This window comes from Puma concolor, chromosome E2 (assembly GCF_028749965.1).
Source record: "Puma concolor isolate L17-30 chromosome E2, mPumCon1.1.hap2, whole genome shotgun sequence".
Lineage (NCBI taxonomy): Eukaryota > Metazoa > Chordata > Mammalia > Carnivora > Felidae > Puma > Puma concolor.
Window position 1 is genome coordinate 56,518,190 of NC_141681.1, and position 16,085 is coordinate 56,534,274.

The window sequence follows — 16,085 nt, forward strand, 5'->3', positions numbered from 1 at the left end:
TTCAATACGTATTAAGGGTCTCACTCATGTCTTCCGGTCTTTCTCAAGTCCGGTGAGTATTCTTATGACCATTGATTTCAATTCTCTATCAGGTATGTTACTTGTATCTGTTTTGCTTAGATCTCTGGCGGTGGCCTGTCCTGTTATATTGTTTGCAATAGTTATCTCTGTCTCATCATTTTACTGCCTCTCTGTGTCTGTTTCTGTGTGTTAGGAAAGTCAACTGTGTCTTCTGCTCTTGAAAGTAGTGACGTATGAAGAGGAGATTCTGGAGTTTGCCCATGGTGCAGTGTCCTCTCCTAACCAGAACCTGGCACTTTGGGAGAGTATCTTATGCGTATCGCTGACCCCCTGCTGTTGTGTCTGGTTCACTTTTCCTTTCCATGTGGTTGTGGGCACTGACTCTCTGCCTGTTGTGGACTGTACTTGCTCTCTGTGGTGTTAGTGGGGCCCTGGAGGCCAGTTGTGAGGGGAAGTGCCTGCCAGGGAATTTGGGAGCCAGGCACCGGTGGTAGCAAATTTGCCCTGGGCCTCCAGTCCCATGTCAGGTCCCACTGAGCACCGTGACAGCTGGAGGCTGTGTACCAGCACTGTCGGGCACAGGGGGGTGGTTCCAGTGTGGGACAGTGACTGAGGGTGTGTGACTGGGTGCTGCCTCTGTGTGGGTCTGTGGGCAACTTTAACAAAATTTGCCCTGAGCCCTTGGCTGAGGTTACAAGTGTCTGTGCAGCCCTGCTTCCTGCGGGTGGCTCTGTGTTTAACTGGTGGGTGGGAGAGGAAAATGACAGCTGCCAGCTACCTCATGTTTAAAGAAGTCCCCGACCTGCTCTGAAATCACTATGAACAGATCTGCCTCCCTTTTCCCCTGGCAATGGGTAAACTGCCATGTTCGTGTGCCTCTCTGTGCAGGCTGCTATCTGTTTAATGGCTGGGACTCAGCCATTACTCACCCCACAGCTCACCCAGGGCTGAGTGAGCTGACTGTGTAAGCTCCAGCCTTCAAGTCCCACTGGGTTTTACAAACTCACAGAATTCAGCCCCTCTGGTTTTTAAAGCCAAACGTTATAGGGATTAGTCTGACCGATGTGAACACGCCATTGTGAGGGCCTGTTTCTCTGTCCTCCCTGTGAGCGGAGCTCACTCTGTTCTGTCGGCAGCCTCCTTCTGCCTTTGTGACCTTCCTAGTCTTTCAAATGTACCTTCTTTATGTTTACTTGTGGAGATTGCTCTGCCAGTCTTCGGATCGCTCTCTGATATATTGACCTGGATGTGCATGTTGTCTAGTTGTAAATGTGGGATGTGGTGATCCCCTCCTACGCTGTCATGAGTTCCCAAGCTCCTCCGTCCCTGACATTTTGATCTCTGCAAGAGGACATCCGCCACCCATTAGCCATTCACGCACATTCCGACCTCCCACATTGTGGGAACTACTGATGTGTTGTCCATCTGTTTGAATTTGACTCTTTTGCATATTTCCTATAAATGGAATCACATAATATGTGGCCTTTAGCTTCTGGTGTCTTTCCCTTAGCATAGTGTTTTCAGGGTTGATGCATGTTGTACTATATGTCAGTATTTCAGTCCTTCTAGTGGCTAAACAATATTCTCATTGTATGTTTACACATTTTGTTTCCTCCTTTGGCTTTTCTGAATAGTGCAGCTGTGAACATGTTTGTATATCTCTTTTGGAACTTTTATTTCAATTCTCTTTTATACTGAATAATAATTGACATATACCATTATAATAGTTTCAGATTTTATTTGTGTGTGTGTGTGTGTGTGTATGTGAGTGTGTGTGAGTGTGTGTGTGTGATGAGAACTTCTAAGATCTAGTCTCTTAGCCACTTTAATATTTTTCTTAATGTTTTATTTATTTTAGAGAGGGAGAGAGAGGGTTAGTGGGGGAGGGAGGAGAGAGAGGGGACAGAGGATCCGAAGTGGGCTCCTTGGTGATAGCAGAGAGCCTGATGCTGGGCTTGAACCCAAGAACTGCAAGATCATGACCTGAGCCAAAGTGGGGTGCTCCACAGAGCGAGCCACCCAGGTGCTCCTTAACTACTTTAAAATAAGCCATATGGTGTTGTTAACCATAGTCACCATGTGATACATTACATTTCAATGTCTTATTTATTTTATACCTGGAAGTTTGTATCTTTGACCCCCTTGACCCCTTCATTTCTTTAGACTTACATACATAGGAGTGGAATTTCTGGGTCACCTGGTAAGTCCTTGTTTAACTTACAGAGTAACTGCCACTGCATTTTCCATAGTGGCTGCACCATTTTCCATCCTTCTGGTAACATAGGAGGGTTCCATTTTCTCTACATCCTCACCAACATGTGTTATCTTTAAGTTGTTTTTTTAAAGAATTTTTTTTTAACGTTTATTTTTTTTTGAGACAGAGAGAGACAAAGCATGAACAGGGGAGGGTCAGAGAGAGAGGGAGACACAGAATCCGAAACAGGCTCCAGGCTCTGAGCGGTCAGCACAGAGCCCGACGTGGGGCTCGAACTCATGGACTGCGAGATCATGACCTGAGCCGAAGTTAGACGCTTAACCGACTGAGCCACCCAGGCGCCCCAAGTTGTTTTTTTAAATAATACTCATTGTAGTAGGTATAATGGGGTATCTCATTGTGGTTTTGTGCCTTTTTTATTATGGTAAAATATACATAACATAAAATATATGTAACACTTTTACCATATTTAATTGTATACTTCAGTGGTATTCCTGTATTGTGCCATCATCATCAGTATCCATTTCCAGCATTTTAAAATCATCTCAATCTAAAACTCCATACCCTTTAAGCAATAATTTCCCATCTTCCCTCCCCCAGTTGCCAACAAGCATGATTTTACTGTGTGTCTATAAATTTGGTATCTCTAGGTACTTTGTTTAAGTGGAATCATACCTTATTTATCCTTTTGTGTCTGACTTACTGGATATAGCATGTCTTTCAGGTTCATCCAGGTTGTAGCCTCTACCATAATTTCGTTGTTATAGAAGGCTATTTATATTCCATTCTCTGTGTGTATATGTGTGTATCATATGGTAGACTCCACCAAAAAATTACTAGAAGTGATAAATGAATTTGGTAATGTTGCAGGTTACAAAATCAATGTGTAGAAATCTGTTGCCTTTTTATATACATGAATAATGAAACAGCGGAAAGAGAACTTAAGCAAACAATTTCCCTCGTCTCTAGCTACGACCCTGCAATTGCACCACTAGGTGTTTACTCAAAGAATAAAAAAAAAAAGAATATAAAAATATTAATTCAAAGGATTCCATGCACCTCAATGTTTATAACAGCATTGTCAACAATTACCAAATTATGGAAACAGCCAAAATGTCCATCATCGGATGCCTGGATAAAAAAGATATGTATATTATTTAGCCATAAAAAAGAATGAAATCTTGCCATTTGCCGCAACATGGATGCCTCTAGAGAGTATTGTTCTAAATGAAATAAGGTTTTTAGAGAAAGACAAATACCATATTATTTCACTCTGATGTGGAATTTTAATAGTTTTTTTTAAGTTTATTAATTTATTTTGAGAGAGGGTCAAAGTGTGTAAGTAGGGAACGGTCAGAGAGAGAGAGAGTATTCTAGCAGGCTCCCCTCTATCAGCACAGAACCCGACATGGGCCTTGAATTCACGAACTGTGAGATCATGTCCTGAGTCAATATCAAGAGCCTGAGGCTCAGTCAGCTGAGCCACCCAACTGCCTCTTGTATGTGGAATTGAAGAAACAAAATAAGTGAGCAAAAGGGGGAAAAAGAGAGAGAGGAGTACACCAAGAAACAGTTTCTTAATTATTGAGAAAAACTGATGGCTACCAGGGGGAAGTGGGAGGGGGATGGGTTAAATAGGTGACGGGGAGCAAGGTATGCAATTTTGTGATCAGTACCGGGTATTGTATGGAAGTGTTGAATCAGTATATTGTGCACCTGAAACTAATATTGCCCTGTATGTTAACTAACTGGAAGTTAAATACAAACTTTAAAGTTTCATTTATTTATTTTGAGAGAGAGAGAGAGCAAGCGTACACATGTAACCAAACACAAGTGGGGAAGGGGCAGAAAGGGAGAACATGAGAGAGAGAATCCCAAGCAGTTTTCCTGGTGACAGCACAAAGCCTGATGTGGGGTTCGATCAAATGAACCACGAGATCATGACCCGAGCCAAAATCGAGAGTCAGAGGCTTAACTGAGCCACCCATGTGTCCCATTAAATACAAACTTTAAAAATGAAAACATTCCCATTTACAATTGTACTCAAACTAATAAGACACCTACAAATAAACCTAACCAGAGGCAAAAAAGTCTTTCACTCTGAAAACTGTAAAACATTGATGAAAGAATAGAAGATGGCACAAAGAAAAGGAAAGACATTCTACACTCATTGATTGGAAGAACAAATAATGTTAATGTGTTCCTACATAGGGTCCACCATAGAAAGACATGCAGCTATGCTTTAAGATGCTGTATTGACTTTTTGGGGTGCCTGGGTGACTCAGTCTGTTGAGCATCTTGATTTCACCTCAAGTCATGATCTCATGGTTTGTGAGTTTGAGCCCTGGATCAGGCTCTGTGCTGACAGTGCAGAGCCTGCTTCTGGCTTGGGATTCTCTCTCTCCCTCTCTCCTTGCCCCTCCCTCATTTGTACTGGCTCTCTCTCTCTCTCTCTCTCTCTCTCTCTCTCTCTCTCTCTCAAAAGCAAATGGAGAAACTAGAAAATGATTTTTAAAACAATGCTATATTGACTTTTCAAGTCTTAGGAAAATAAAAAACTGAATTCTGTGCAAAAACACACACTTTACATTTTTTGGTAAGGTTAGGAGATTTTGTGTTTCTTATGTGAGGAAAGCAGAGCCTGGGTACTGTGGAGTTTCGTGTCATGATCAGAAAGGGACTGAAAGTTGGAAAACACATAGAAGTTAGGGCAGAGGTGTTTACTAACCACCGAGTGGGATTATAAATAAGAGCAATGCCAACATGAAAGATGGAGGAGAGGAAGTAGAAAGACACAAAGGTGCTCACCAGGACAAGGGTGCTCTGGATGGCTCTGGACTCAGCAGAGGATCTGGGGGAAACAGTGCTGTGAATGTGTTGGATGCGCTGCTTGTGTTTGTTCAGGATGAAGACCATGGAGCCGCTGGCCCAGATCATCAGCCCAGAAAGTGAAACTTCAGGGAATATTATCAGTACTACAAAAAGTGGCCCTGTGATTGTCTCAGGATCAGAAATAGAACAGTATCCATAATCCCTTTTCTTTGTTATGTTTTTGCTGCTCTGTTTCTCAGACACATACAACCCATAAACAGGAATGATAAAATTTACCATGATGTGTGTGATCCAGCAGAGGGTAATGGAGAAACCAACATACTTTGGAGCTTTGACTTTAAGATCCTTCCACCAGGAGTTCATGGGGCTGATCATGATGGTCTGGAAGACACTCAAGAGGCAGATGCTGCTAATGGACACCCCCCTGCCCACTCTCTGAACATACAAAATAAGTCTGCATCCCAAATTATGGAAGAAATATTCCAGCCCAAAAGCATTCAGTGTATGGGGGACTCCTTTTGAGATCATCGATAGGGAGTTGGCTATAATCAGTTGCCTGAGAATCAAATCTGTGGGTCTCAACCTCCCTTCAGTGTGGTAATGGAAGAGATAATGGAAAAGAAGAGAGCAGTTTCCCAGGATTCCAACTATCATCTGTGATGAGAAGATGATTGCTAATGCCAAATCCATGGAAGCTATTGTATCATTCAGTACATTTTCCCTTAAATTATAGCAACAATCATTCCTGTGAACAAAAGGTTCGTTGAAGGTTTTGACATCAACAGCCAGTTTGTTGGTTTGCTTCTGTGGGAGTGCCAGAGACTTGAAGAAGCAGGAGCAGATAGAAGTACCAGCATCACAAACCCAGAGCTAGACTTTTTACACATGCTTGGTTTATTCTAGAAATAAAGTCACTTAGATGGTTTCTGCACAATGTGAAGTTATTCTTAAAGTTCCATCCGACTCTTCATTATTTGCATAAAGGCATTATGAGCACATCACTCATAATACAGTGAATGTCGGCTGTGGTTCATGTAAGGACATGTGGGCAAAACATCAGTTTCTTAACTAAAGTCTTTTGGTGGCTAAGAAAACCCATTTTATTATCACTGGTATTCCTCACCAACAGTCATCCTCAGTGAGGATATCATTACATTATTTTAAGAGTCATCGGGAATCTGTCTTCACTTGCTCAGCTCACAACTGAGGAAGTCTTCCTCCCCTTTCTTCCAATTGCCATTGGATCTATTTCTACCACAAGATAATCCTTCTGGACACACAGGTACTTACTCAGACTACATTTCCTTGTAAACTGTGCCTCTCAGACTGAAGTAGAAGTACTCACTGGACTCTTCCCTGTTGTCAGGACTGTTGGCTCTGCGTGAATCACAACAGCCAGGACATGTGAACAGGAGGCAGCCAGACTCAGATAAAGGTCTGTGAATCTGTAACCTCACCTCCCCTGGAAGTGTAATTATCATTTCTCCTGTACACACAATGACAGTTCAGCCGTATGCAGCTGAGGACACTCATGAATAAGTTGTTTCCCAGTTGCCAATTATAAAGACCAATTAAAAGTTCCTTCTGAGTATCTTCAAATAGACCACTGGAGTGTTTGAGAGAGCCTCTTCATTTTTGATGATCCCTGTGGCAGGCAGGGTCTCCTAGGAAAGGAGCAGGAATTACTGAAGTTTGACTCATGGGGGACTGGCAGCCAAGCAGGTATATCTCACTGGATTCACTGCTTCCTTGAGAAGCGCTACACCAAATATATGCCATTTTTAATTTTCAATCCCTAAGTTGCACCATTATTGAAGTATTCAGGATAAGTGATATCAGACAAGCTAATTGAAAAGCTTTCTAATGAGAAAAGAGTAAAAGCAAAAACTTGATATCATTCATTTACTTCAGAAATTATTGGGCACATTAATAGAGCTAAATGCTAATGGATTTGGAAATGATCTAGAAATTTCTGGGAAAATATACTTTAACAATATCAATTCTAGCTGTGCTAGTAAGTCTAAACAAACAAACAAAATCCATAGAAATAAATGTTGAAGAAATGTCCACCACAAGTAAAAGCACCAGGATCAGATGGTTTCACAGGCAGATTGTATCCATCTCTGAAGTGTCATTGAAGCCAAAGCTACTTTCTTCATTCAACTATAGTGAATGCTTAGCAGAGTTCTCTAGACTTCCTTATGCTGAAATTTCCTAAGGGCACTCACTGATCATGTAATTAATTTCTTTTTTTTTTTTAACATTTATTTATTTTTGAGACAGAGAGAGAGCATGAACAGGGGAGCGTCAGAGAAAGAGGGAGACACAGAATCTGAAACAGGCTCCAAGCTCTGAGCTGTCAGCACAGAGCCCGACGCGGGGCTCGAACCCACAGACCGCGAGATAATGACCTGAGCCGAAGTCGGACGCTCAACCGACTGAGCCACCCAGGCGCCCCTCATGTAATTAATTTCTAATTAAAGAAGAAACATAAAGTATAAGAGTCAAAATGATTCTTCAAATTTTGCAACAGAGAAATCTAACATTTTGTGTACGTCTACCCTGCCTTCCCCCTGAGAGTTTTATCTCAACAGAGGAGTTAAAGGGACTGCTGTGCACACAAGACCACACTCAGTGCTGACACCAAGAGTAAGTTTGGATCTTCTGAAAACCATGCTCAGTTGCCATACTTCTCTAGAAGGACTCATAGAACTCACTGAGAGCAGTTCTACTGACTTGTGGTTTATTACAGGGAAAGTGAACAGGTGAACATTAGACAGGGAAGAGACACATGAGGCAGAGTCCAGGAAATGTACCCAGTGTGGATCCCTTTGTTGTCCAATGTCTGGAGTCATGGAGTGTTACCTTCTGGGGTCCATATGGGATAACACTCATGGGGTATTGCCAGCGAGGGTGGCTCTCACAAGCCTTGATGCCCAGCAGTATTACTACAACTCTACCATTTACCTTCTGCATGGCTGACCTCACTGTCCATTCTGTCCCCAAGGTGAACTGATACCTTTAGCCTCTAGCCCTTCCAGAGACTGACATGGTACTTTGGGCCCAAAGGGTCATCCTAAACCTCATTGTTAGATAGCCTGGTGGTCAAACCTTCAAGCAAACAAAGACACCCCTATCAGGCATGAGATTCAAACGATTAGAGATCGACTCCAGTAGCAGAGGGCAAACGCCAGAACTCCCTTAGGTTAGGCTAATTCTTCTCTACACAAGTCACTTCCTGGATTCTGCCCAGGACTCTCTCACAACAAAACACACATGTTTGTCTGGGCATCTACCTAATGGAAAGTACATGATCATCTGCAACAGTATAACTGGGAAGAAGCCCACCACTGGAAGAAGCAGGGTGAGGTGGGATGGTTTCAAAGAAACAGCTAATCTGTCCTCAAAAGTCAATACATATATTTTCATAATTTTGTACTAAATTGCTTATTTTCCTTTTGATCCTTTGACCTCCCTTGGTAAGAGACGAATTTTCCTTTACTCACACCCTACTTGGCACATCAGGGAAAACAGCCATATGGCTCACAACCCATTCATCAACCACAGAAATGCACACACTGTGGAGGCTCAGACATATGTACAAATGCACGTATGCACACTCACTGACTGAAACATGCTGAAATGTGTACTGAAATAAGTTCTTCTCATACACATGCACTGACTTCATGCACTGTCTACATTCTGACACACAGTGCACCTACCCACACAGATGTCACTGTCCCCCTCACTTGCCCACAGTTACTAAGTCACCAGGTGGATATGTATTCCAGTAACATGTTTGTAGAGAAAAGTTTCATGCATATCTCCAGACCTGTGAGGCAAAACAAGAGGATCCCAATTGCCTTTGAGACTCCCTGTCACCAAGCCCACAATGGCAACATTTAATGTCTTCAACATTTAAACAGTGCTCAGAGCTTTGCCACTTGAGGTGTGGAGTGTGGTGAGAAACTTTCACTGTGTGGGGTCTGTGAGCTGTGTTAGAAATAGAGCACTGGGAAAGGGGGTACAGGAGAATGGGGTGCAGAGAGCATGGAATGTGGTTGTGGGAGATCAGGGGATAAATATGCACAGGGATAAAATATATGGCATGTTTTAAGGACATCGCTGGGCCATATGGTACAATGGGACAAGGTGTGCAAAACGATTAGCTTGTAGCACCTATTGGAGTCTGTGAGGAAAGGGTGTACAGAGCTCATGAAAACAATAGATAACTGGGAGGAAAAGTGCACACAAGTGAGTGAGGAGTATCACTGGGTAAGAGGCACAGAGTTCCTGTCCACAGTAGGTGAAGGAGTATAGCAAAGGAAGGGGAATATATTTATAAGAATGGAAGATTCTTTTCTTTTATTCTGTTTTATTTAACTGATTTTATTTACTTTATTAATGGTTTATTTCATTTCATTTCATAAGAAATGCAGACTGCCCATGCCGCACCTCATTTGGATGTATCTGGAATCTATGAACCTTGACGCCCCGTACATTCTGTTACTAATGGATCTTGAGGGTTTGTGTTGAGGGTCCATTAAAGAGTGCAGCTACTTGCATCCTCTTGACCAAAGAGAGGTCCTCCTTTATCAGGGAAGGTCATCCTCCTCCACCCATTACACAGCTTTGGGAGGGATGCACATGCAGTGGCAAGGGAGGAACGGGTCACCCGCGTAGTCAGCCAGATGAGTGGAATCAACTCTGGCGATCACTGGGGTGCAGATGTAGCAGCCCCATTGCCTTCAAATCTGAAATATTCTTTTGATATTTGGACACAACACAGTGACACTCAGATGAAAGGCAGCTTGACTCCAGAAGACAGGGAGGCCACACATGTGTTCCCCTGGAGGTCGAGGGGCAGCTTATGTATGGTAAAGAGAGTGGGGCTAGTTGGGTTTCTGGACTCTCCGATCATTGGCACATTGAATTCCTTAAGTTCTAGGGCATAAGGATTGTTCCTCATTTGCTGGTGGTTGGTCCCAGACTGATTGGAGGTGATTCATGGTGGCCAGAAGTAGAGCTCCATGAAAGTGGTGGTGGTTATGTGGACTTGACCAGTTGCTCAGGAAGGAGAGACTACTGTCTTCCAGGCTGGGACTCCAAACTGGGCCAAGGTAGCAAAAAACAGGAAACTGAAAACTCTATTACAATGTATTTGGGGATATGAATTTCCTGGGGATAGTTAGTGTCAAGATAGTTAGTGTTGAAGGGGAGCAGGAGCCTTAGAGCGGGGATAATGGGCTCCTGCAGACAAGATCATTGTGGGTCATGAAATCAATGGGGGGAGTAGTGTGTTTGGGTACACGAAGGGGCCCAAAGGAGAATAGCATATGTAGGGTTGTGAATCGGGGAATACAGGGAGGTAATGACACTCAGTATTTGAAGGCTGGGATTTTGAGGGAAGGGTAAGAATGATAGGGAGTTGGGCTGAGGTCACTGGAGGAGAGGAAATATAGGTCCAGAGGAAGGCAGAGGCGGTGGAAGTCAGGAGTGTTTGGCTGAAGTCACAGCAATGGCATGGGGCAGAAGGAAGCTATTCTAAGTGGGTGAGGGTTGGAGGTGAGGTATGGAGGTAGAAGGGTCTGGTGGAGGTGGAGGGAAAATGCAAATTAAGGAAGTAGAGGGTGATAGGGTATGATCTTAACTATGGACAAGACAAAAGGAATTATCGGATGAAGTTCTCAAGGGCAATAGAGATACAAAGGGGATCGGTATGGAGATTCAGGGGATGGTTTGTGGCACCTTGGGGGTCACTGATTCATTTCCCCACTGGTTAATACTCTCATTTCCATGGAGTCACACATTACTCATTGATGGTTTTTCCTTTGATCCCATGAAGCAAAACTTGTGCTTGTACGAGATGCCCCTACACAATTTTTAACATACTGTAAGGCCACAGGTAGGCTGTTGAGAAATCAGCACTCATCCCTATTTCACTCCTTTGTGGGAATTTCAGGTGAGGTGTGTCTGGGGTGCATCCAGCAGGAGAGCCTCTTCACTGGTACCAGGCACTCATTGTTGGCAGCGGGTGGCAGGCCTGACCCTTCCCGATACTGAGCTCTTCAAGAACATTCATTGTCCAAAACTGATTCGATGAAGTTGTTCTTTAGTGGAATATATCTGAAATGTAATGCATGCTATATAGAAGAAATAAAACATAAAACAGAATTGAAAAAGTGTAAGTAACGTTTCTTTCTTGTGTGAAACCATCTGAAAGTAATCCCTGGTAACAGGCTTATGGATGTAATTATAATTAAGAGTATTTTTATTTTTCTCCTAAGGAAGTAGCACATTTCTGGTGTTATCCCTTCGTTTAATTGCCTTACATGGTAAAAGGGATTTTGCAGATGTAATTAAGAGACTCATTCTCTGACTTAAAATAGGGAGATTATCCTGGATTGTCTGGGTGGACCAAATTATCATATGCCCCTGAAATCAGAAGAGGTCTTGTAGATGTAACAAGAGGAAGAGATTTGAAACAGGAAGGGGATTCATATGCCTGTTACTGGCTGTCAGGGTGGAGGGAGCCTCAAGGTGATTGTCCACAGAAAGGACCTCTGGCAAGAATGTGAATCAGTGTGGAGGTGAATCTTCTTCACAGGCTCCAGGTAAGAGTCCAGGAGAGCCAGCATCTACATTTGGGCTTCCTCACCTACTGACCTGTGAGAAAATCAATGAGCGGTGCTTGAAGCTGCTGATTTCATGGGAATTTGTTCCAGCAACAACAGAAAGCTACCATGGTCACACCTCATTTTGTTGCACTTTGCTTTATGGCTGCAGAATCTGTGGCTTTTGCAAACGGAAGGTTTGTGGCACCCTACCTCGAGCAAGTCTATCAGCACCAGTTTTTCACACCATTGCTCCCTTTGTATCTCTGTGTCACATTTTGGTAGTAGTCACAATAGTTCAGACTTACCCTCTGTCATTTTTTTCTCCTAGTTATCTATGTTTAGTGATCTTTGATGTCACTACTGGAATTATTTTGGGGTGCCATGAACCATGCCCATATAAGACAGCAAATGTAATGAATGAATGTGGGCTGCAGACGTGGTGGAAGAAGCAAGAGATCTGAATTAGATGTTGGGTCTGTCAGTGGGGCTGAGTTGCTGCAATCTCATGATCAAACTTGAGTGCATGAGGCGTTGCTCCTTCTGGAGGACTGAGATGGAATCGACTCCTGGTGGAGATGCTGTGAGGATTGTAGAAATGACACCAAAGGATGTGGAAGGGTACATAGTCCTAGTTGGTAAAGCAGCAGCAGGGTTGGAGAGGATTGACTCCAGTTCTGAAAGCAGTTCTGTGGCTAAAATGCAACGAGACAGCATCATACGATACAGAGAAATTGGTGTGAAAGGAAGCCTCAATCAAGGCAGCAAACGTTATTGTTGTCTTTTTGAAAGATATTGCCACCTCCACCCCAACCTCGGTAATGCCCACCCTGACCAGTCAGCAGCCTTCAACATGGCGACAAGACCCTCCACCAGGAAAAAGTTTCTGACTCCCTAAAAGCTCAGATGATGGTCAGCATTTTCCTGAAACTAAGTATGGTTGAAACATGATGCATGTTGTTTTTTAAACATAATGCTAGTGCACACTCAATAGACTGCAGTACAGGGAGGACATGACTTATGTGCATGGGGAGGTGAAAAATTCCTTGGAATTCTTTTTGAGATATATGCTTTTTCGATGTGCTCTGGAACCAAACGTGCAGACCTCCAAGGTGTGCCTTTAAATATGGAAACATATGTAATGATAAACAATAACATGAGGTGTTGATACTCAAAACTGATGCAATTTCCATCTCCAAATGTAATGATTTTCTTCATATTTAGATTTATTTTGTTTCTCAACGTAGCATTGGAGTATATCTGATGTTATCTCAGAAATGACATAAAAATAAATACACACTTTTGAAGATACTCTGTTTTGATTCAGTGTGTACATAAATATTGTTATACTGGCCATACTTTACAATCAAATAGTTTTTATTGGTCATTAGTCTGTAAAGGAGATATCTTTATGCAATAGAAATAGCTCTCCAATATTCCCCGAAAAACTTCAGTTTATTCCCTGATGATTATTAATGAGTCATTTTATCTAAACACAGGCAAAAGTTTTTATGCGTATAAGAGTTAAATGAAAAAAATTCTTGATAGTGAATATCTGGCTAAGATGAAAAGACCTTTAATTTTCTCTGACTCTTTTTTTGTTAATTAAAAAAATTTTAATGTTTGTTTATTTTTGAGAAATAGGACACAAGCCCGGAAGGGGCATATTGAGAGGGAGACATAGAATCTGAAGCAGGCTCCAGGCTCTGAGCTGTCAGCACAGAGGCTGACAGTGGGCTTGAACCCACAAACTGTTAGATCATGTCCTGAGCCAAAGTTGAATGCTTAACCGACAGAACCACTGAGGTGCTTCTCACTGACTCTTTAAGTATAGAGAACACGCTGATGGTTACAAGAGGGGAGCTGGATGCGGGGTATGTTTTAAAGACCCAGTGGGGAGTAAGGAGTGCACTTGTTGTTACAGGCACCATGTATTTGATGAAAGTGTTGAATCACTATATTGTCTACCTGAAATTAATATAGCAGTATATGTTGACTAATTGGAATGAGAAGAAAAACCAAAAAACAACTTTCTCTATTTTTTTTTGAAATATCCAACATTCCTATAGTATTAGGAAGAAATAATGATATTTTGTAATTTTTAAAAGAAGGTTAAATGTTGGCTATCCCACACATCATGGGGTATCAGTAGTTGGTCCAGTTGCTTTGTGCACATGTGGATAGTCTCAGTGGTTCTTGAGATGGGATGATTCCTCCACCATTTTTGCATGTTCTCACAGTCCATGCATACTTGCGAAATTGCCCTTGCAATGACTGTAAAATACAATATCCCAGGATCTGTGTACCCTCATGCCATAACTTTTCATTTAACGTTTACTTATCATGTTGAACAATTTAACAGAAAATGTAAAGGAGAAAATGTAATCTGAGAGCAAATGTAAACCTAGAGCAGACTCTTTTTTTTTTTTTAATTTTTTAACGTTTATTTATTTTTGAGAGAGAGTGTGCATGAGAGAGTGCAAGTGGGGGAGGGGCAGAGAGTGAGGGAGACACAGGAGCTGAAGCAGGTTCCAGGCTCTGAGCTGTCTGAGCCCGACGTGGGGCTTGAACTCACAAACTGCGAGATCATGACCTGAGCAGAAGTCGGATGCTTAACTGACTGAGTCACCCAGGTGCCCCTAGAGCAGACTCTTTATCTAAACTCACCAACCATTACTGTTTTGTCAGTGTCACACTTAGGATCAGCAGGGGGTTTTAGAAACACCATTACTTGTGCTTCTTCTCACCTCCCCCACCTGCATTTTGTGAGTTGTTGTGTCTCCAGGACTCATTTCTGAGAGTGGAGCCCAAGCTCTGGCCCATGGGGAGGTGACAGGGGTCTGCTGTGCCTGGTTTTGTAGGAGGATCTTGGTGCAGTCCTGTCCCCGGTGCTGTAGCAGGATTTGAGATGTTTCTAGGAGGGCACTGTCTCTAAGACGGGGGAGGGGAAACTCATAGTATGATAACCTTCAGATCAGAGCTGTTTGTGTTGGTCATGAATCCCTCTTGTGGAAAAGGACGTAGAAGGGGGGACTTTTCTGCATTCGAAGGTACTTCTGCCCGTGGGGAGGCAGGTGAAAAGGAAGGTGTGACAGTTGCAGGGTTTGCCATAACAAGGACCCTACAAGGATTGGCTGAAACAACAGACATTTATGTCTGGTGGTTCTGGAAGCTAAAAGTTGAAGATTAAGTTGTCCTCACGGGTGTGCTTCCTTTGAAGGCCCTCGGGGAATCCTTTCGGGCCACTGTCCAACTTCTGCTTCCTTGAATCGTGGCAGCAAAGTTCATGTGGTGTTCACCCCGTGTGCATTTTTTCCCCAAACTTACGCCCCCCCTTTTTTGTAAGGACACCAGTCATGTTAGATTAGGAGACTCCCTACTCTAATATGACTTCATCTTAAGTAATTCCATGTGCAATGACCCTGTTCCCAAATAAAGAGACATTCTGAGGTCCTGGAGCTTAAGACTTCAGCATATTCGGTTTGATGGGACACTGTACAAACCATAAAAGAAGGGGTATGTTGATGCCATAAAAAATGCGTATTTACAAAATACATTTTTCCAGAGAGAACATGGGTGGAAAATTGAAGAACAACGGGGAAAACGTCTTTCTCAGACTCATACTGATACCCAGGTCAAATGCTGCGTCCTTTCTTCCCCCTGAGAGGCCATTTGTTTATAACTTGAAAACCTTTACTTCTGTCTCTCAACCCTGTCACCCCAGCCCTTGACCTGGGCTCCGTGTCTCACTCATGCCCGCTCTCCCCTCCAGCGTTTTCTGTCCCGGGCCCACGGTGCCCTCCTGCCCAGGCTTCTTTCCCTCAGGCTTTGCGCCCTTTCCCACATGCCAGTGGTCTCTAGAGGTGCTAGCTAGAAACTTGTAGTTGTCCTTGGTAATTGGCCAGTGGGGAGAAAGTTGGCAAAAATATTCTCAGGTCCCACACCTGTCACTGCCAGTGCTGCTTCAGGTGAAATGCTGATTGCTGTTGTGAGGTGCGGGGGCGGGGGGCGGTCACACAGTAATAAACACATCTCAGGGCCCGGTTGCCCATCTTGCACACGCACTCACTTCTCTGACCGTCAACACGGAGCCCATCATGCAGGCAGCAGGAAGAAGTAGGCGGGTTTTCTCTGTGTTCATCTGAGAGGTAGACTCTGTAAGGGAAGGAACTGTGTCAGGAGTCCAGGTAAGTGACCAGATTGAACAAAGGGGGTTTTCTGCGTTTGAATCTGGCTCAGTGCCAAAGCCACGGGAAGCTGGATTACCTCCTGAGCCAGGAGCTGAGCTGGTATAGAGAGATGGGGTCCTAGACCTACACCCAACCCTGATGGCTCCTAAGGCGTGTAGTATAATCCTCACTGACAGTGATTATGTGGTTTCACCCAAGTGGTCATGAAATCTG

At 43.3% G+C, this 16,085-nt stretch overlaps 1 protein-coding gene and 2 long non-coding RNA genes across 3 annotated transcripts in view; 2 read left to right on the top strand and 1 right to left on the bottom strand.

Annotated features, from left to right (window-relative positions):
• LOC147573793 (uncharacterized) overlaps nucleotides 1–16,085 on the top strand; it is a 76,347-nt gene that overhangs the window by 28,170 nt on the left and 32,092 nt on the right. The gene's annotated exons all lie outside the window — the stretch shown is intronic.
• On the bottom strand, nucleotides 4,772–5,881 carry LOC112850859 (vomeronasal type-1 receptor 4-like). The gene has a single exon (XM_025914384.2). The coding sequence runs from the start codon at nucleotides 5,756–5,758 to the stop codon at nucleotides 4,772–4,774; it is 987 nt and encodes a 328-aa protein (XP_025770169.2). The 5' UTR covers nucleotides 5,759–5,881.
• LOC147573794 (uncharacterized) lies at nucleotides 6,111–6,671 on the top strand. Its single transcript, XR_015244451.1, has 2 exons — nucleotides 6,111–6,350; nucleotides 6,435–6,671. It is a non-coding gene; the product is annotated as an uncharacterized LOC147573794 (long non-coding RNA).

Excerpts from the sequence above, each read along its gene's own strand:
- LOC112850859 (XM_025914384.2), bottom strand. The coding sequence starts at position 5,758 with ATGGATTTGGCATTAGCAATCATCTTCTCATCACAGATGATAGTTGGA.